The sequence below is a fragment of the Protopterus annectens genome, chromosome 1.part2 (genome assembly GCF_019279795.1).
Source record: "Protopterus annectens isolate FY-2018-M chromosome 1.part2, PAN1.0, whole genome shotgun sequence".
Lineage (NCBI taxonomy): Eukaryota > Metazoa > Chordata > Ceratodontiformes > Protopteridae > Protopterus > Protopterus annectens.
The window spans coordinates 629,657,776-629,679,058 of record NC_056727.1 but is presented as its reverse complement, the minus strand read 5'-3'; the positions used below and the strand labels follow the sequence as shown (position 1 = coordinate 629,679,058).

The 21,283-nt window shown below is 38.9% G+C and overlaps 1 protein-coding gene across 3 annotated transcripts in view; it reads right to left on the bottom strand.

Annotated features, from left to right (window-relative positions):
• The window catches only part of RGS7 (regulator of G protein signaling 7), a 2,400,584-nt gene that overhangs the window by 106,987 nt on the left and 2,272,314 nt on the right, over positions 1-21,283 (bottom strand). For all 3 annotated transcript variants that reach the window (XM_044058067.1, XM_044058054.1, XM_044058060.1), the window contains exon 13: positions 8,724-8,910. In XM_044058067.1, the coding sequence (XP_043914002.1) occupies positions 8,724-8,910 (187 nt within the window). The remainder of the gene's footprint in view (positions 1-8,723; positions 8,911-21,283) is intronic.

Below are 21,283 nucleotides of genomic sequence, written 5' to 3'. Positions count from 1 at the left end.
CCTTAAGGCTAGTTGGCCTTTGCATAATAACTAGTACCAGAGATGGGATTGAAACACTATATTGCTAGTTCTGTATTGCAGATAGCAGTGATGAAAGAGTTTAAATTTGTAGCATCAAGCTATCAAATTTTAATTAGTATGCAGTGGTTGGATCTTGTAAACTGGATTTGTATAGCCTGTTAAACAGTTTTGGTCATCAAAAAGTACATCTACTGCTGCAGTGACAAGGTAATATACATCAGTATATCTTGCACATAAATTATTTTATTTTTGTCAGAATAGTTAGGAAACAGCAAATTATGCTGTATGGAGTGAGGCAAAATGTCAGTGTCAATGTTAAGTGCAAAGATTAAGGGAATTTCATATGCTAACATGTCCAGAAAGGACATAACAGCCTTGTATGCAACTGAAACATAGTCAAATGAAAACAGAGACAGGTGGGTAACAGTTGCAGGTGTAGAGCATGTAGCAAAGCAATTCACTCTACTGCCAGATGACCCTGAATGCAAACTAAACTGAAAAAGCTAGAGCAAACAGCAGAGGGGGGAAGGAAGCAGTAACATGACTTAGTCATGGCATATGAAAGGGCAAAGAAATGAGAAGAAAGACAGAAGCCGTGCCATCACGAGAGGGAGATCATGGCCTTTATGACAAAGGCTTGTAAGTGATGAGGTGAAAACTAAACTCTAAATGTCAAGGTCATGATCATATTTTTTCTGTCTGTATAATGTGGGGGATGATTTTGATTAGTTTAATAATTTTAAGGGGAATGATAAGGTGTGATTTTGTTTTGCAAGTTTTTGACTACTGGTGGCAGTGACACAGTAAACTTTGGATGTGAGTATTAGTGTTGGCAAGTTGACATTTGTCCCTTACATGCTTGGGTGATTCAGAATTTACTGAATGAAAACCATTGCATGATGGGACTTAGTGCCATTCAACAGACACTGGTATTTAGGACTTTTTCCTTTTTTCCCCACTGTTTTATTATCTCAGAGTGGGTATATATAAATTTGCAAGGATTTCTGCCTGTACACATTGAGCCAAGTGGAGGAGGAACATTTACTACAACTCTGATCTAAGATATATAACAATAAGTGTCCTTTTTTGCTTATTTTTACTAGTTATTGCTTCTAGCAATTTATATATAGCACTTTTTATTGTCTGCTTTAATATTGTCTCAGTTCAGATTTGCTGCCTCTGGGCCTGTTTGCTTTTGCAGTGGTTGTTCTGAGCACATGATCAGGCTATCTCAAATTAGCAGAAGCCTTTCTTTACCTTCGTGGCAGGATTGTGTTGATTGGCTGCTGGCTGATGGAGGTTGGGTGGTCTAGGGCTTGGAGTAAGCACTCATTGGTTCTTTTGAGCTATTTTTAAAAAAGTTGTTTAAGGTTGTATCTTCTGGTATTTAAGCCCTGACTTTGAGAGGATTTCTGCCTTATACACACTGAGCCAAGTGGAGGAGGGGCATTGACTACAACTCTGATCTGAGATATATAACAATAAGTATCCTGTTATCTTTGCTTATATTTACTAGTTATTGCTTCTAGCAATTTATATATAACACTTTTTATTGCCTGCTGCATGCTTTTTACTCTATTTTATTGCTATTAACTAATCTGCATGGTTAAACTAAAATTGTCTGCATTACGGGGGCTGATATTTTCTCTACTTGTTAAGCATCCATTTGTTTGTTCTGATTTCCTGCCAAGAGTGTATCATATAACGGATTTGTTTGCAGTTAAAAGCATTCTGTAGAGTCTCCTTGCTCCTTTATCTGTTTAAAACTTTCATTTTGTGGCTCACTGCTGTTCTTCTGCTGTGATAAATATTTCTGTAGTGTTTACTGTCTAAAAGAGTGTAGACTAGCAGCTTTAGTATTTCTCCACCCTCCCTCCCTGTTGGTGTCTTTCTGTTATACTTGGTGGCTTTGCAGTTGCCTGCTCCTACTGTGAATTTGATCTGGGACACTCCTCCCAGTCTAGTGTCATTAGCTCATTCTACCTAATACAGAGACAACATTTGAGAAGGCCAACCCACTCAGTTTCCTAACCTTGAATTATCTTCTGCTTCTACTCTCTCCCTTTCCTTTACAAAAAAAAAACTTTTCCAGAATTTCCCCGTGTTCTGCTTAACTGTAACAAAAGAAAATTACGCTTGTTTCCTGCCCTTCCTGTAACTAGTTTAGTCCAGATACAGATTTGCTATATCCAGGACTGTTTGTAAGCTTCTGAGTCCTCCAAGCCTATCTGTGTTGGAGGGAAGCCTGCTAGCTTATCAGTGGGAGTGGTAAGCATTAGGCAATGTATCTACCACATAAGGAGTAGTTACTGGCCCAGAAATTGTAGTTTTTGGCCATTTGGGCAGTTTTTCCATCTGTCTCAACTTCCTGATTTAAAAGCCCACATTTTCACTTGTCCCCCCCCCTTTCCTGTAACTAGTCTAGTCCAGATACAGATTTGCTGTATCCAGGACTGTTTGTAAGCTCCTGAGGCCCCCAAGCCTTTCTGTGTTGGAGGGAAGCCTGCTAGCTTATGAGTGGGAGTGGTAAGCACTAGGTAACCTATCTACCACATAAGGAGTGGTTTCTGGCCCAGAAATTGTAGTTATTGGCCGTTTGGGCAATTTTTCCTTCTCTTTCAACTTTCTGATATAAAAGCCTGCATTTGCACTTGTTTCGTTCCTGTAACTAGTCTAGTTCAGATACAGATTCTTAGTTTTAGCACTTGAATTTGCTTATTCGTGCTCAGCACTTGTTCAGAACTTGTTGTAAGCAATAAATAAGCTACAAATGACTACAACACTCAACATTCCTCATTACCTAGAGGAAAACAGTTTTTGTACTTACTTTCCTCACTTGCTTAGAGAAAAACAGCTCTTGTACTCACTTTCCTCACTTGTCTAGAGGAAAATAGTTTTTTATTCAGGCATGTCCAAGGGTCAGCTCCCAGTGTTCTCTCCTGTCTATCTGATGAATTTGGGCATCTTGGGGTAATGTAGCAATTGCCTCTCTTCCTACCACCCAAAACTACAATCTGTGAGATATGCACTTATCTAGCCAAACTGGAGGTAAAGCTCTCTCCAACCAAGACTGAACTTGACAGTCAAGAGGAGAAGGTAAACACTTGCATCACACCACACTCATCACATAGTCCCACTAAACCTACATCACCAAAATCCACACATAGAAACACAAAAACATTTGTGGGGACTCTCAATAATAATCTGCTTAAGCAACAGAGACCTCCAAAGCAGAAACACAAGCGACCTCTACCCCCCAACACACCCCAAATGACACATAGCCCATAGACTCAGTGTGCCACTCAACCACAGCCCATAAGGCAAAACAACGTACCCAACACACTTGCTATAGGTGACTCTGTAGTCAAGCACACTGATGTCCCACTCACCAGATTAAACAAGGAGAAGATTACTGTCAGCTGCCTGTCGGGTGCCAGGATCCGCCACATAACCTACGCACTCAGGTCACTCCACAACAAGTACAAATATGACTCTGTCATTGCCCATGTTGGTGTGAATGACCTGAGATGAACCTCCCTGAAATACATGAAAAGAGACATGAGAGAGATCTCCAATCTTGTAGCCCAGGCAGGTATGACCATAGCCCTGATTAGCATCCTGCCATTGCCCAGAATGATATCACAGTACAAGGACAAAATGATTGACTTCAACAATTGGCTAAGCTTCTGGTGTCATTCTAAGGGGATCCAGTATCTGTCTGCCTGGGATGATATGTTCGACAGACCACAATGTTTTGCCAGAGATGGCCTGCACCTCTCACCCCTGGGATTCTGGATACTGGCTAAGGCTCTTGCCGCCCCTATAGTGCCTTTTTTAGGCAAGGTTTAAATGACAGATTCACCACCATAACAGGAAGAGGCAAGCAAAAACTGAGGGTAATGCTACTCAATGCTAGAAGTCTAAATCTCAAAATGCACTTCCTTGAGGCATTCCTTAAAATGGAGAACATCGATATCTGTGCAGTGACTGAGGCCTGGTTCAAGGCTCCAGAGAGCACCCCTGCATTACCAGGCTATAACTCATACCACACTTTTCGGCCACCTAACCTGGACCGGAACACCAAACACAGAGATGTGTCCAAATTAATTAAGGATATCCACACCTCCAGGCTAGTTGCTCAGCATAATGCATCTGAGGTTATCCAAGTGTAACTAACTCTGTGCAAAACTGCAATCCAAATTGTAGCTTGCTACAGATCCCCCATCATGCCCCAGGATTCCCACTCCTCTTTTCTTGATATACTGGAAAATATTAGGGTTCAACCAAACATCCTAATAATGGGTGATTTCAACTACCCCACCATTAACTGGGAAAACTACTCATGTACCAACTCCTTTGCTTAACGCTTCCTGGAATTCATAAATTCCAATGTCCTGGATCAACTTATCCACACCCCCACCAGGGGCAACAATATTGTAGACCTAGTCATTACCAACATGAGTGACAGGTGTTCCACACCTGAAGTCAACTCCTCATTGGTCATCTCTGCCCATAAGCTAATCACCCTAGATATCCACATCCCACCCCCACCCCCATTAAGGAAACCATGGTAAAAAAGTTCTCCAAAGCCAAAGACAGAAGTGGTGGACTTCATGACACCCATGCAGATTGACAATACAGTTACGACTGCTGAATCCTACACAAATGTCTCTTTAAGCACTTACATGAGTGCATGGATCATGCTATCCCAAACAGAACCAAGACGCTATCCTCCAAAAAAAGGAAGCCAATCTGGTGGTCCCCTGCCATAAACAAACTCTACAACAGAAGGAAGAAACTGTTTTAAAAGAGAGTAAAACCCCATGAGTGGAGGAGCTCCCTGGTCAGCCTCAGTAAGAAGCTGAGATCCCTTATAAGATCCTCCAAAGCTAGCTATGAAAACAAAATCACCACTGATTCTAGGGACAATCACAAAGCATTCTATAGCTATGTCAAGAATCTCAATGGTAACACTCAGATCTGCTCTGAGTTACAGCACAACGGCACAAAAATTACAGAAATAACTGATATTGCCAACATCCTGGCAGATAGGTTCAGTGCTAACTTTACCCCCTCTCACCCCCCTAAAGGGCCCATATCTATAAGGGAAGAATGCAGATTCCCTGTAATCACAACTACGCAGGTAAAAGCTGCACTCTCTAAAGCCAGAAACACAGAATCCATGGGACCGGACAACATCCCAGGCTGCATTTTACATGAACTTCAGAACAAACTGGCTCCCCACCTAAGCACCATGTTCAATCACAGCCTCACATCAGGCTTTGTGAACACTGAATGGCACACAACAACAGTTATCCCACTCCACAAAGGGAGAGCCACCACTGATCCCGGGAACTATTGCCCTATTAGCCTGATGAGCCTGGTCTGTAAAGCCATGAAACATATCATCTTGGAACTCATAAACAAAGACATTGGTAATTTCCAAACTCTGGACCCCACCCAGTTCGGGTTTGTGAAAGGCAGATCATGCCTCCTGAACCTGATCGACTTCTTTGAGGTAGTCACCAAAGCTGTAGATGAGGATAAGGTGGTTCACACAGCCTATTTTGACCTCGCCAAGGCTTTTGACATCATCCCCCATTTTGGGATTATAGCTAAACTCACTAAACTAGGTATAAATCCCTACATCACAAGATGGGTTGCCAACTGGCTCACTGACAGAACCCACACTGTAAAAGTTGCAGACTCCAAATCTGACTTCAAATCAGTGACAAGTGGAGTACCACAGGGTTCAGTCCTGAGAACTCTCCTGTTTGGTATCAACTTCTCTGAAGTACAGGTTAACACAGAAGGCCTTTGGCTAACGAAGTTCACAGATAACTGCAAACTAGGAGCCATAGTTGACTCCCCAAATGATGTGGACATCCTACAGAAGGGCCTCACTGAGACAGATGCCTGGTGTCAGTGCCATGGCCTCAAGCTCAATGCCAAAAAGTGCATTGTCATCCCCTTTGGTAAAAACTCTGTACCCATGAACTACCACATAGGCGGCAGTATACTTAACACCGAATGTGTGATAAGAGACCTTGGGACCCAGGTGGACAGTAGTCTCTCTTTTGATAATCACATCACCACAGTAATCAGGAATCCCTTCTATGTGGCACACCTCATCACAAAATGGCTCTTATCTAGGAAAAAAGAGGTCATTGTTCCCCTCTACTCGACACTCATTAGACCCATTATAGAGTACAATGTCCCTTTTGGAATGTACCTCAGAAAACATCTGCAGCAGCTGGAAAGGCCACAGAAGTACCTCACAAAGAGGATTGCTGGCCTCAAACAGATGCCTTACATTGACCGTCTCAAGAAACTCCAGCTTTACTCTGTAGCATATTGCGTACTTCGAGGTGACCTCTGCCTAACATATAAAGCTATGTCAAACCCAGAGATGTTGGACATGCTACACGTAATGAAATCCCAATCCCTCTGAGCTACATGCTCTAGGGACCTAAACTTTGTCACCACAATAAACATGACATGCTGGAGGGATAGATTCCTGTCCCAGAGACTTCCCATACTCTGGAACAAGCTACCCATCTATGTCAAGCAAAGTTCCTCATTAGCACTCTTCAAGAAAAATCTTGATGAGTGGAAGGGAAATAGGAAATACACCCGGAGATCACTTCTATGGCTCTGCTCAACAGGGGCACAGGAAAACAACTTTCTTGGGTGGCTTAAGCCAGGGAATCTTGTTGGCTAGGCTTACTTAGGCCCTTGGGCCAATAGCCTAGTACCTCCCTATGAACCTATGAACCTATATAAGTAGCAGGGAGTATTATGGTGCGTGGGGCTTGTCAAACTGCAAAAAATGCTTTTTTAGTGTTTTCTTTCAGGTTAATGTTTTGCCCATTTGACCATGTTTTGCTGACCATTTCTATATCAGTGAGTTCACCATTATAAATGTATGGGTATGAGACATATGTGCGAAAACCGTACTGCGGAAATTCATTTTTTATATCAATAAGTGTGTAGATGAGGATAAGAGGGAACTAGAGGTTTGGACTAAGCTAAGTAGTGTGAAGATATGGTGTGTGTGTGTGTGAGTGTTTGCAGGTTAGAATTAGAATAAGGGCCAAGGAAATGGACATATTTACTAGCACATATGAATGCTTCTGTTTGTGACAGTATTTGAGTGTGTACGTGAGTGTTTCTGGGCAACAGTTAGAATAAGCACAAAACAAGGGAACAGAGTTAGCATTGTGTATGAATGATGGTGCATGATTCATCTGAAATGTGTGTGTAAGTATCCTTTGCAGTGGTTCTGTTAGGGAAAGAGTTTTTAATAAAACTGGGCAACAGTTAGAATAAGCACAAAACAAGGGAACAGAGTTAGCATTGTGTATGAATGATGGTGCATGATTCATCTGAAATGTGTGTGTAAGTATCCTTTGCAGTGGTTCTGTTAGGGAAAGAGTTTTTAATAAGGTAATGTACAAGGAAGGGGTTAGGGTTAAGAGCAGCATTACCACACAAGTAAGGAAGGAATGGGGGGTAAAGCAAAACACAAAATATTTTCCATAACAGTACTGTTATTGTGATAACGTATGTCTGGAGGTACTGCTCTTGTATAATCTGACTGATTGCAAATGAAAAAGTGTTTGTTTTCCTTTTGTGTTCAGTATAGTTTTTGAATTCTTTACATTTTTTTTATTTTTGATGTGCAGGAATTTATGTAACATGCACTGATGTTTCTGTATGTCAGTGTTATGCCTTTTTCATTTTTATTTTCTGTCAGTCTTGTTTATATATATATGTTCCATTTAAGTGATCAAAGTTTAAGAACTTCGAATTTCATATGGCTGAAACCATATGATCGAAGTTTTAAAACTCCGAACACTTAAACTGAGATCTCCTTACAGCGTGGAACAAGAATATTCCCTTTTCCTTGCTGTAGTGTGATCGCAGAGTTGGTATATATTAATAGTGGTGAGAGTGGGGGTGCAGGGGGGCTTGCCCCCCTGCATGAATGTGTTTTCATTTGTTTTTGTTTTTTGTTTTCTTTGAATGTTCGAAGTTACAAAACTTCAATCATATGGTCCCGGCCATATGAGATTCAAAGTTTTGTAATTTTGATCATTCAAAGTAGACCTATATATATATATATATATATATATATATATATATATATATATATATATATATATATATATATACATACACACACACACACACACACACACACACACACACACACACACACACACACACACACACACATCACATATACACACATGTGCGCGCACACACACATGAGATACTTGCTAATCAAATGTATAAATACAATAAAAATGAAAACAAATGTATTTGCCTCTTCAAAGAATAAGACTCAGCATCTAAGGAAACAAAATATCTCGTTTGTAAAACTGGTTGTGACTGCATGCTTGCATGCGCGCACGTGTGTGTGTGTGTGTGTGTGTGTGTGTGTGTGTGTGTGTGTGTTTCTCTGTGTGTGTCTGGTTACATGTATGTGTATATACAGTATTTCTGTTTTTGTGCATGTTTATGTGTGTATGTGTATGCATGCATGAATGTGAATGAATGTGTGTTTTTGTGCTGTGTATCTATCACAGTTCTATACCATCAGAAATGCATGGTATGCAGTCACAGGAATATCCAGTTGTATACTAACAATAAACACTGAATAATACATGATCTATCACATCGAGTACTGGAATTTTTACCTGAGCATCTTCAAATGTGTATCGTCCAGGGTCCTTCACATTCTGTGTTGTTTTGTCATAACTTTTAGAGTCTAGATTAATGGCACTCGGGGCTCCTGGTGCTAAAAACTCTTGCCAGATTTCCTGGACAAGTGCAGGTACTTCACGGATTGGCCTTTTCTTTAGTTCCTGAACCGCTAACCAAAATCTAAGTAGACAGAAAAAAGTAGCAAATTCAATGTTGCTGCAAAATTTAGAACTAAAATGGTACTGTAAATGAAAGACATATTTGCATACAAATATTTCAAGCATGGGCATTAATGCCCTTCTAGCCTGCCAATATACCAAAACAGTTGCTCCCATAATAAGTGTCCAGGCTGTCATTAAAAATATCTAAACTAGTGCTTGCTTTAATGTAATTTGGTTATGTGTTCCATGCATCAGCTGCTGTCTCAGAGAACCAATTAGTGTAGTTCTCATTACTACAATATCATCTACATAGGTTGTCTGATGATTCTCTACTAATTTTTGATATCCCCAAACATTCCCAGAAGTAGTTGTCTCTAAATTCCCTATATACCTGGATAAGATCTCTTCTTAATTATTTGTGAGAGACACTGCATAAACTCAGATACTTTAGTCTTTCATAATAACTTACATGTTCACATCCATGGATGTCCTTGGTATATTTTAGCTGTACTCTTTCCAGTTTACAAATACTTTTTTTTTCTTATAAGGTTTCCATATTGTTATTCCATACTCAAGTTTGAGTCTAATGTAATTAACAGATAACAACTTCATCATTCCTGATTTATTAGACTATAAATCTTTTTATACAACCTACAGTTCTATATACATCATTAACCAATTCGTTGATATGATTAGAAAAAACTCAAAGCTGGCTCTACCCATATACCCAGGTCTTTAAATGAATCTACAGTTTCAATCACTGTGTGCTGCATTAATTATTTGCCTTTCAATTTATGTCTCCCAAATCTCAAACATTTTGTTTTTGTTGTATTTATCAGCATATTATTCTCCTGTGAGTGAATGATCAATTTAGTTAAGTTTTTTTGCAGACATGTCTTACCTGTAACGCATATAATCACTCTACCCAATTTCAGATATTCTGCATAAAACACCTCAGTTGAAAAATACAGGTCTGAAAGATAAAGGCTGAACAAGTAAGGGCCTAGGACAGAGCCCTGTGGGACACCCTGATTGTAACCAAGAATTTCACTTGTCCAATGGTTGTATGATACTTCGCATGCCCTATTTGTAAGCCATGCAGCTATCCATTTTATTAAGAGCAAATCAGTACCTAGTTGTTCTATTTTATTGATCATTATTTTGTGTATGACCCTGTCAAATGCTGAAGATAAATCTATATAAATTATATCACAGCACAATTTGTTTCATTTATAGCTGTTATTATATTGTTATAAAGCATCATGTTACAGGTGGTAATAGATCTATTTTCAGCATATGCATGCTGATATATATGGTTTCAAGGCTGAACCTTTCCAATTCTGACAACTTATCGAATATTACCTTCTCTGTTACTTTCCACAAAATAAAAGCAGGCTTCAGGGTCTGTATAACTCTAAGTTTGGCCTACTCCCCTTTCCCTTAGACAGGTTTAATAAGTGCATGACGCCAATCTTGAGGAATCTCCCCATATTTATACTATCTAGTAAATAATATATATAATACTACTATAAGTTCTTGCAGAAATGTTCCCAGGTCATTGTTACTAATTCTGTCTCCTCCCTGTGCTTTGTTAGGATCCAGTTTGCTTAGTTCTTTTTCAATATAAGATACGTGCCTCTTAATGTCTAGGATAGGTTTTATCCCATAGAACGTTAAGCAGCATGGACATTAAGCGAACACCCTATACTTTGTATTGTGCTTCTCTTAACATCCGTCTGCACGATGGCCATTCACATTTATGTATGTTTAGCACAGTATGGATGTAAATGTGATCAGATGTTGTGTGGAAGGATGTTAAGCGGTATATATATATATATATATATATATATATATATATATATATATGTATGTGTGTATATATAAGTTAATTCCAGTATCTGAGGTTACCTGGATGTCACTAGAAAAACTTCTCACCACCTTTGTGGAATCAAACTGTTTGTAAATATATCTATAATCTGTTATATCTGAGAATAAATTTTAGAATCTACACACAGTTTATCAGTTTGTATGTCTGCACTCATTCTATAGCTTATGTATCTATAATTTGGTTTCCTATTATGCGCAATATCATTCTATAAATTGTCTTCAAATTTTACTTGATCTTGTCTCACATTATACATAATTTGTTTGTCTAGCTTGTTTATTTCAGTTTCCAAATTTGTAGTTCAACCTCTTTTCCATTTCTTATATTTTTTGTCTCTCACTTTAATGAGATAGCTTGTTCTTATGGAAAGGTATCCCCTAAAGTTGTATGTCTAGATCCAGATTTTGAACATTTTTTTTTTATTTTTTTGCACTCAATTTCTCTGTTTTGCTTCCTTATAATCTATAATTAATCTTCTGTGCATTGGTTTGTATTTCAGTTTGGCAGAATTATCTAGCAAGAAATTAACCTTTGTAATCCTTTTATCACTGCACATCCAAAGTAACAGTAATTTCTTTAGGAACACAAACAATGTCTAATATGGTCCGTTCCTTGGTAGTTTTCCTTTTTTTTTGCAATCTGAAGCAATTATTGTTCCTGAACATAGGTTGTGAATAATGTCCTTACTAATATTGACAAATCAATATTATTCTAGTCTGTTTCTAGTAAATTTAAGTTCCCATCCACTATTATTCTTCCTTCCTGCATTTCATGCAAGAAATGTATGAATTATTCTAGGTCATCAGCACCTGACTTTGTGGTCTGTACACTCCAACAATTGTTATATGTTCCAGGATTGCCTTTATTGTTACAGTTACACAGTCTATAGTATTGCTGTTATCACTAAACATGTAATAATCACAGGTTTCATTGCTGTCTTTAATCCCTGTCATAATGCCTCTTCCTGATTTTTTGTTTGAATGTCTGCTACAGTAAAAACATTTATACCCTGACAGAAATGGTTTCTAGTCTTTGTTCTTTAACCATGTTTAACAAACAATAACAGTTTCAATCTTGTGAGAATGTAGCAAGTTTTCCAATACAAAATGTTATTAATGCTCCTAGTATTAACAACCATCAGAGATGCATCAGATGTTGCTATCTGTGAACGTTATCTGATGCAAAAATTATCTTCCCTAATCTTGACAAATGCATGCCATACTGTCTGAACACATGTGCTCAGAATTAGGCTCAGATGCTGTACACATTTCTATTTTTTAAACGGGACATTTTTTAATGTAGGTATTTACACAAAAGATGTTTTCATTCATGGTGACCTGCCTCTCCTTTTTATATGTGATTTGTGAAAAATACATCCTAACACCAGTACAAGCTATGCTATCAAAAGGGGCTGTAAGTTCCCTACAAACAGTCAGAAAATCCTTGTGTATGAGATCATTTATACCAACATTAATAAGAACAGATCTGGACTTCCTTACATTAAGGCATGGTAAGGCTTGTCTCACAGCCTCTATTATTGCTTTGACAAACATAACACTATACAATGTTTATTATCTTCTCTACACATGTTAAGTATCAGTTCCTCTAATAACTGAATCTCCAATTACAAAAATATATTTTCTGACCAGACGTGAAGAATTTCCAACTTCTAATACAGTAATATCTGCTCTATCACTTGTTACAAAGGAATGATCTCCATCACCATTAGTCTTATTCATCCCATCATTTTCATTGCTTATTAAATCTGCAAGCATACAATTCTCATCCAGCTGGTATTGTAAATCCACAGCTTGAGCCACGTTGTCACTGTCTGTCTTTCTCTTCTTTTTTCTTACAGTGATGTTCTTCAATCCTTTCACATTCAATTTTGATTTCTTCCCTTTCATCTGCCCCTTGTCTCTTTTTTCTACCTTCTCTTTTGGAAAAATGATGCCTTTTTCTGTAGACTGAAGGTTTTCTGACAGGAAAAATGTTATCATTCCCTGTAATCTGTGTGTTACATAATAAAGCAGTGTCCTTTTTAGAACATATTCTATTTACTTTACAGACATTTATCAGTTTCTGTTTCTTCTTTGTTTGTTGTGAACTTCTTCCTTTATTTCTTTTTTGTTTCCTTCTAAACACCCTGAATCCTCAGATTGCTGAATACTTGCATCCAGAATTCCAAAGTTGTCAGGGGCATTTTCTTGTTTCATAGGGATTGAATGGTATTTACAGAAAATAGACACATTATTTCCTAAATGTGTTCTATTTGATCTTTGTCTAACATTATTTATCTCACCAGTCCAGTCATTAATAATGTAACAACAGTTCTCCAAGCCGTGCCAATTGCACAAGTACAATCTTCATCAGTAAGTCTAGATTTACTAATAATAATGGTAAGCAAATCATCCAACTTTTGACATGAGGAACACAGATCACCAGTGCTATCACCTGTTACCGTTAAACATGCATAGCATTTATTATACTGTACAAGATGTTTGTGTTTTAGCAAATCATTAATGGCATACTCATTCAATGAATCCAAATTCAGTTTCAAATGAATAAAAAGTTAAAAAGAATAATCAAAATCAGTTACCACAGAAATCAGAGAGAACTTAAAACAACTTCTATGAGAAGAATCACAGAAACAATAAACAGCTAAATAGTATTGCCAGTACAGTAAAGGTGTTGTTCTGACTGTATAAGTTCTGAAAGTCAGACAAAAAGCTGGAATTTTTTTATGACACAAACCAAGATAGAATAATTTAGATAATCTCTGGAAATAGTTGCTTGTCAGTAACAACAGTGATATGGCTGACTTTTAAGTTGCACTTTTTATTTCTGCTTCAAAGTTGAATTAAAAGCAAAAATGTTTGGATACAGCTTCATATACAGTGAGTGAGCCCAATAAAAAACAAGACTGCCTACTGTTGAATCAAGCTGCAACAGTACAGTATCAAAAACAAAGAAAGAATGAAATAAAAAAAAAAATCTTTAATCTAATTAGTGCCAGTTTTCTCCTTGTTCCATACTGTATTAACAAGTTCAACCATAAGCCTACTGAATGTATACACAAGGACAAATGAAATAAGGTTAAAGGAGGAGGCTTTCTGTTGCAATGACTCTTAAAACTGGGAAACTACCCTTCCTGAACTAAGCAGCTTCTCTACAGATGCAAGATCACTATATTAAAAGTGAAATCCTACGTGTTATCACATGCCAAAGAAGCATATCACAGAGGTTTCTGGTTTGCTGTAGATGACATTTCAGTACATTGGGACTGCCTGAGTCTCATATTGACTGCATTGTTCTCTGGTTTGCAGAGTCAGAGAAAAATAAGAATAATAGTTTTACTTAGTCTTCCACCATCTCCATTTTCTCCAAGGCTGTGTGACCTGAGTCAGTATACAGAGAAATATTTTGGGTTGGGTCTTGTTTCCCCAGCAAGGGATAAAGCCAGTCTTGTCCCCTGCAGCACAGTTTTTGTGTGACCTTTCCAGTGTTACTGTTGAGTGTGGTACCTCCCAAGGATATGCATGTTTTAGTTTAGGTTAAGCATGTTATTTAAGCAACATACACATATTCATAGTGAATTAAAAAGTATAAATGTATAAATCTGCAGTGTACTCTTTTACATCTAAGAGATTTCTGTTCCTCTCTACTGTAAAAAGTTTTGACACAATGGCTTTTACCCTGACAACTATCATTAAATAAATCATACGCTACTCTTCCATGAAAAATGGCTTCTTAACATATTTTCTTTGTGGTTCAAGTGGCAAAATATTTGCACACAAATGTATCTGAAAGGACCAGTTTATGCCCATATTCCTCATATGTAAAGGTGCCATCAAATAATATTTTCCCTAGGTTTTCTTGGATATTCATTCCTGAAAACTGGAAGTAGACATCTTTATTAAAACTGTCCCCTTTTGCATTCATTTCAAGGTAGCTTGTTTGTTATTGTTTTCCTTGAGACCATTCCAGCTCTGAATTTCACTACCATTCATCTGCCTCAGCTAACTGTGTTTGACCACTAGTAGGGTCCAGTGGCACAGCTGCCAGTAGCTGGCATTGTTGTCTCACAGCACTTGGTTCTCCAGTTCAGTTCTTGGCTGGGGTGCTTTTAGTTTGGTATCTGCATGTTCTCACTGTGTCTGGTTTTTGCCAGGTGCTCTGGTTTCCTTCTACATACAAAGGCATGCTGTAGTTAAAATGGTGATCCTCCCAAACTGGCCACAGGTGTGCAGAGCTGTGACTAAAAGTGTGTATCCTGTGAAGGGGTTGTAGCCTATTCAGGACTAGTTCTAGCTTTCTTTCACTGAGCATTGAAATAGCATGGTTTTCTCCAGGACACCATTTAGGAATAAATGGGTAATACTGAAAAATGAATTGGGAGGAGGAGCTGGTGAGTCTCTGTCTATTGCCATCAAGCTATATGTTTTGTAAAAGGATGTAATAGCTCATGAAAAATTAACACACTATTTTTAAATTTAACTGAACTGACTATATATTTATGTTCGCATGTCAATCTCACACTTGAAATTATTACATTTTATATTGTATTCTTCCAATGAACAGATATTGTCTATATTAGCACAGACACAGTTCTATAAGCCAGACATATGGCCCTGAATTTTAACTACTATTGCACATTCTTGAGAATATGCTGATAGTGATGCAAAATGAGATTTTGTTCTAAACAATCTTTATTAGTACGTCACTTAGTCATACAGTATGAGTATGTGAGTGCAAATTACAGTTTCTGAAACAGATGGTAAAAGGATTCAGTTATAACCTACTTTCTCTGTAGATCTCCCACCCTTTCTTCATTAAAACACATGTTGCAAAGAAAGAGAGAGAGTGTGTGTGTGTGTGTGTGTGTGTGTGTGTGTGTGTGTGTGTGTGTGTGTGTGTGTGACAAGTGGGCAGAATGTATGACATATATTTAAGTGTAAAGTCATTAATGCAAAATGCAGCACCATTAGCTGTAAATCTGTTTAGGGTACAGGACAGCTTCCAAACATTATCAGTTGCTATCAAATGTATGTATTAGTTGCACAGAGTGAAATTAACAAAGTATTATCTACCTAGTACAGATGCTTTCCTGGGCAATTTATTTCAATGACAGCGACAGAATTTGAAGAACTATCCAGACAAAAAACTTTCTTTTTACCGTTAATTTGATTTGCTTATTCAAGTAATTTTTTGTGCTGTTATACTATCGACAAAATAAGTTGTCATTTACAGGACAAGAAGGTGCAGTTTCCTTATGGCATGTACTACATTAGCTCCTTAGTTATACTACAAGCATGGCACCTTTTGCTTTGAACTGTGGGTAATTTTAAGGTAAGGAATGAAATCCCTGACTTGGTGCATAGTTGTGTAAACTTAGCACTTCATTTACATATCTTTCTCCCTTTCATGGAACATATTTTGGTACATTCAAATTTCATATATCACCAAAACATTATGCAGCCTAATATTAACTAAAGTAAAGAAGATATTTTACATCAACCAGTGGAAAATATAGTAAAATGTAAAAAAAAAAGTCAAAATCACAAAGCAACTACACAGACAGTCAGCTTTCAAGCATTAATAATAACCTCCAGCATGGGAAATGGTGATCAACAACTGACCTTCAAAATGTATTGAGACCCTTATCCAATGGTACTGGGCTTCAAAATATCTCTGGGTATTCTGGTACTTGGAAAAACAGAACAGAATTTGGAAGATAATTCTATATACTTTACTGAGTAAAAATGATCAATTATACAGTTTCAACTAGTTTTAACTCTTGGCTTTGTCAAGGTGAAAAGATGTGTTCAAACTCATTCCACTTACTATGTTATAGTTCAAGTGACATCACTATTAATAAAGTCATCATTCACTCCTGGTGAAGGCAGTCTGAGATCTAGAATAGGCATTCACTCTGTAATGTTTTGTAAAGGTGTGCACAGATGACCAAGTTGTTGCTTTAGGAATGGTCCTAGAATCAATCCCCTTGTAAAAGACTCTAGATGACGTTACTGTTTTGATAGACTGTGGCTTTGCTGGAGAGACAAGGGGTTTCCATAATAAGAGTAGCAGAAAACAATGGAATTGGACAGCTAGTTGTCAATAGTTTGATTACAAACTGGGTTCCTTAGCTTTGACAACTGGAATGAGACAAAAGTTTGACCTGATTTGTACATATCCTTTTTCTTATCTAGAATCTGAATTGTCCATGGATATCAATGGAGCAAAGGATTATTTCCCCCTTGTTTTGTCAGTTAAGGGAAAAAGGTGGGCAGGTTAACAGCCTAGTTTAGGGAAAGTTCATTCACCACTTTAAGCATAAATGCGGGATTGGCCCTTAATGACACCCTATCCTCAAGAAAAATTTAGGAAGGCAGAGGTAGCAATGAGGGCCTGCAGTTCTGAGACTCTTCTGGCAAAGATGAGGACTAGCAGAAGAATGGTTTTCCAAGTGCAGAATTTGAGAGAAGCAGAGGCTGCTGGCTTGAAGGGAAAAAGAGTAAGTTCTTCCAGAACAAAACTGAGGTCCCAGTCAAAGGGAATAGCTTTCCTTGGTGGTTTCAATTTAAGAATGCCTTTAAGGAACTGTTTAACCTCTAGCCTAGGCAGAAGAGGGGAGATCCAGAGATAGACAAGCAGATATAGTTGAAATGTGTCCCTTAATATACAAGTATGTTGGCCCAGATTTCAGTAGCTCACACAAATAATAGAGGACCATTAGGATGTTAGCTTGAACTGGGTCCTATTTGTTAGTCAGATACCATATTGAAAACCTTTTCCATTTGGCTATGTATGATTTCCTGGTGGAAGTATTTCTTGTTTTTTGGAGAACCTTTGGCATATCCTCAGAGAATTGGCATCTAAAAGGGTTCAGAATCCCATCATCCATATCGTAAGGCTGAGGAATGGTAGTTTTGGATGAAGAAGTGAGCTCTTCTGTTCTGTGATCAAGTTCACTATGGAGGTAAGCTTCTGTGATGACCCTTGGCTAAATAGAAGAGAAGGAGGAACCAATGCTGCCTTGGCCAAATGGAAGTCACCAGTAGGATCTTTGGGCATTCCTTTTGTATCTTTAGCAAAACCTTGGGAAGAAGAGAAAGTGGAAGGGGGGCATAAAGATGCTTCCCTTTTCAGTGAAAGGACATTGCATCCTTTTTCCAAGGTTGAGGACAGTACGTCCTGGTGCAGAAAAGTGGAAGTATTTTGCTGTCGACAGAGGCACAGAGGTGCATCTGCAGCACTCCTCATTTGTGGATAATGTCTAGAAAGATCCACCTGTTCAGCATCCATTCATGGGAGTCTTCTCTTGATCTGCTATCCCCGTCTGCTAAGGTATTGTCCTGTCAAGGAATGTAAACTGCTTGGATAGAGAGATTTGTTTTTGTGGCCTGCTCCCAAGCTAAAACAGCCAGTTAGCACAGTTGGTAAAATTTGGTGCCCCCCCCCCTGCTTATGTACCACATGGTTTTGTCTGTGACCACTCTTAAAGGACCTGGTTTACAATGGTGGTTGAAGTTCTGTAGGGCCTGTAGTCCATCCATGCATCCACAAACTCTTTTTCCCATATTTGCATATGGAGTTGGGGTGTCACTTCAACAGTGACAATTGTCTAGAGTCAAGGCTAACACTTCCTGGGAGCTAGCCCTACCACAATAGGCTGTAGGACCTGTAGTACTGCCCTCATTCCCTTCATATTGATATTTTCTGGTGTTATGTTCTTTGGCCACTGTCCCTGAACTTTCCGGTTGCCTCTCCAGGCTCTCCATGTAGAGTTTGATGCATCCGTATGCATCTCCTGCTTTTGTGTCTGTAATTTGAAAGGTAGGCCAGGATTGAGCTTTATTTGCACTATCCATCAAAGGATCTCCTGCTTTAAGCAAGTTAGGAGTGGAAGATGTGCATCCAGTGGATGTGAATACTGGGACCAGGTGGACTTTAGGGACCACTGGATCTTCCACATGTACAATCTGGAAAAGAGGACCGTGGGTATGGTCGCAGCCATTAGTCCCAGAGCTCTAAGGAACTCCCTTGCCATACAGGACTGGAGAGGAAGAAGAGAGAGGAAATAACCAGACAAATGTTCCACCTTGGCTGGAGGTATGAATGCCTGCATGAGTTTCTTTAGTTTGTACCCAAATAAAACAATATCTTTGGTTGAGGTCATTGTAGACTTTTTGAGACTGATTGTGAATCACAGGCACTGGAGAAGGAACAAGGTGAAGCTGAGGTATGCCAAGAGTATCTACTGAGAGAGTGCCTGTATTAACAGGTCATCCAAGTAAAGGAATAGCTGCATTCTCTGTGTCCTGCAGAAGACTATGACATTTTGTGAAGTCTCATTGGGCAGTAGAAAGTCCAAAGAACAAAGTAGAGAACTGAAAATGTGATGAGCCAGCAGAGAACCTCAAACATTTCCTGTAAGTGGAGTGAATAGGAATGTGAAAATAGTCATCCTGTAGGTCAAGGGGCACTGACGGCCTGAGCTAAAATAAGAGGTAACAGAGTTGGTAGAGAAAACATTTTGAAGGATGGGACCTGAAGAAGTACTGAGAGTGGAAAGATCTAGAATTGGTCTCTCATCTCCTTTTTTTCTTGGTATAAAAATAGTCTGTAATAGAACCATTTTCCTATGTATTGTTAGGGAACTGGCTTTATTGTATCCCGTTGGAGTTTGGATGATGGGATATGGCGGTTGAATATGGTTGTGAGGAGGTGGAGGGATGGCCGTGAATGGGGGAAGCTATTTCCAGGCCATTCTGTACCCATACTGAATGATGGACAGGACCCATTTGTTGTGATCAGTAACCAGTTTTTTAGGGCTAAAGAGAGCCTTTTGGAGAGGGCCAGGGAAAGACCAAGGGGTCGGGAAGGAGCAGAGTATAGTCTAGCAAACTTGGTAGGGTAGAGAGGCCTCTCAGAACTATTGTCCCTCTCAGATTTTTCCTAAAAATCACTTTCTAGGAATTTTCTTGGTCTTATGAGAAGGCCTAGGTACCCTTTGAATAATTCCTTTGGTATCTAGGAAATTAAATAACAAAGATCTATCTTCAGTCATTTGTGAGTTTACCCTGTTCCTGAAGTTGCTTGAAAAGACTAGCAACCTCTTGAACATACAATAAATAACTGTTTAAGGGACAATCTATCAGTTTTCTTTTAATATCCTTTGGAAGGGGCTGAGCATGTAACCATGCAAACCCACCGATAACAAGGCCTATAGTGGCTGCCTTGGAAGAAGCTTCTACTACATCACAGCTACATTTAAAGCTGTGCAGTGCTACTTGGGAAGCCTGAGCCACCATGGACAAGGCCTGTTGCTTATTACCCGATTCCTCAAGAGTAGACAATACTTTGTTCAAGATAGTCAAGATAGAACAATAAGTATTTTGTCATCTATATCTGGTAGTTAAGAGCTCTAAAGGCCAGGATAGATAAGGTGCAAACTTTTTTACTCTACCTGCCCACAGCCCTGCTGTATTTTACCAGCAAGGAGAGCACTAGCATTAGGCAGCAACTTGGAGGGTTTGTCTGTAGGCAAAGAAAAGGTGGATGGATCTGCTCTAGGATTTTTGTACAGGAATTTTAAACACTCAAAGACATTGTAAAATCTATCAGGTCTTTTAGGGGCTGGGGGCTGGAAATTAGGTGCCGTGCAAGTGGACACAAAGGCATCCAGGAAAGGCTCTAGAGCAGGTGGTACAGGAACAGGAGGGGGTGCCCACCTCCAGAAAGTATAGTGTCTTTGTTGAATATCAGAAATGTGTTTGGAATTCTATTCAAAATGCTTCTTCATTCTGACAATAGTTTACCCAAATGAATCTTGCTCCACTGGTGAATCATGGGAACTGGCATGCTCATCATCAGAGTCCACTTGATCTGGGCAATAAATCTGTGATGAATATGTCAGGGTGTGCTCATCAGAATCTGAGTCATCCTATTCCTCATCAGAAAAAAATTCTTACGGCCTCATTTGAGTAGGAATATGAGAAGCTGATGTCTGCATAGGCCCTGTGCCATGATGGCTTTAAATAGGCCCTGAGAAAAGCCCAACCACTCCTTTTCCTGGTATGTTTGTGGGGAAAAAACATTTCTGGTTTTCTCTTTCTTTTCTTCAGTGTGACATCTGTTTAGACTAAGTGAGGAGGCTTTGACCCCTTAAGCACTTTGATGGTTGATCTTGGGACTTCTTCTAATGAGTATTTGTGGTATGCCCTTTGTTCCCTCTGAAATAATCATATGGGGTGCCCCCTTATCATCATCAGTAACTATAGTCCCTTTTGTATGTGTGATCTTTAGATGCCATATCGGCCTTCAGTGGGCTCATAGTAGTGGGAGTTTAATTTGTTGTTGGGTGTACAGTGGATTTAAGGCCCCAGTGAGTACATCCAAGTCTGACTGGGCAGCAGTGATTTCAGGCTTAGGCCTCATAAATTTCTTCTTATGAACAGGTGGGACATCAGGGCTAGAGGGGTCCATATCTCTCAACTGTGGC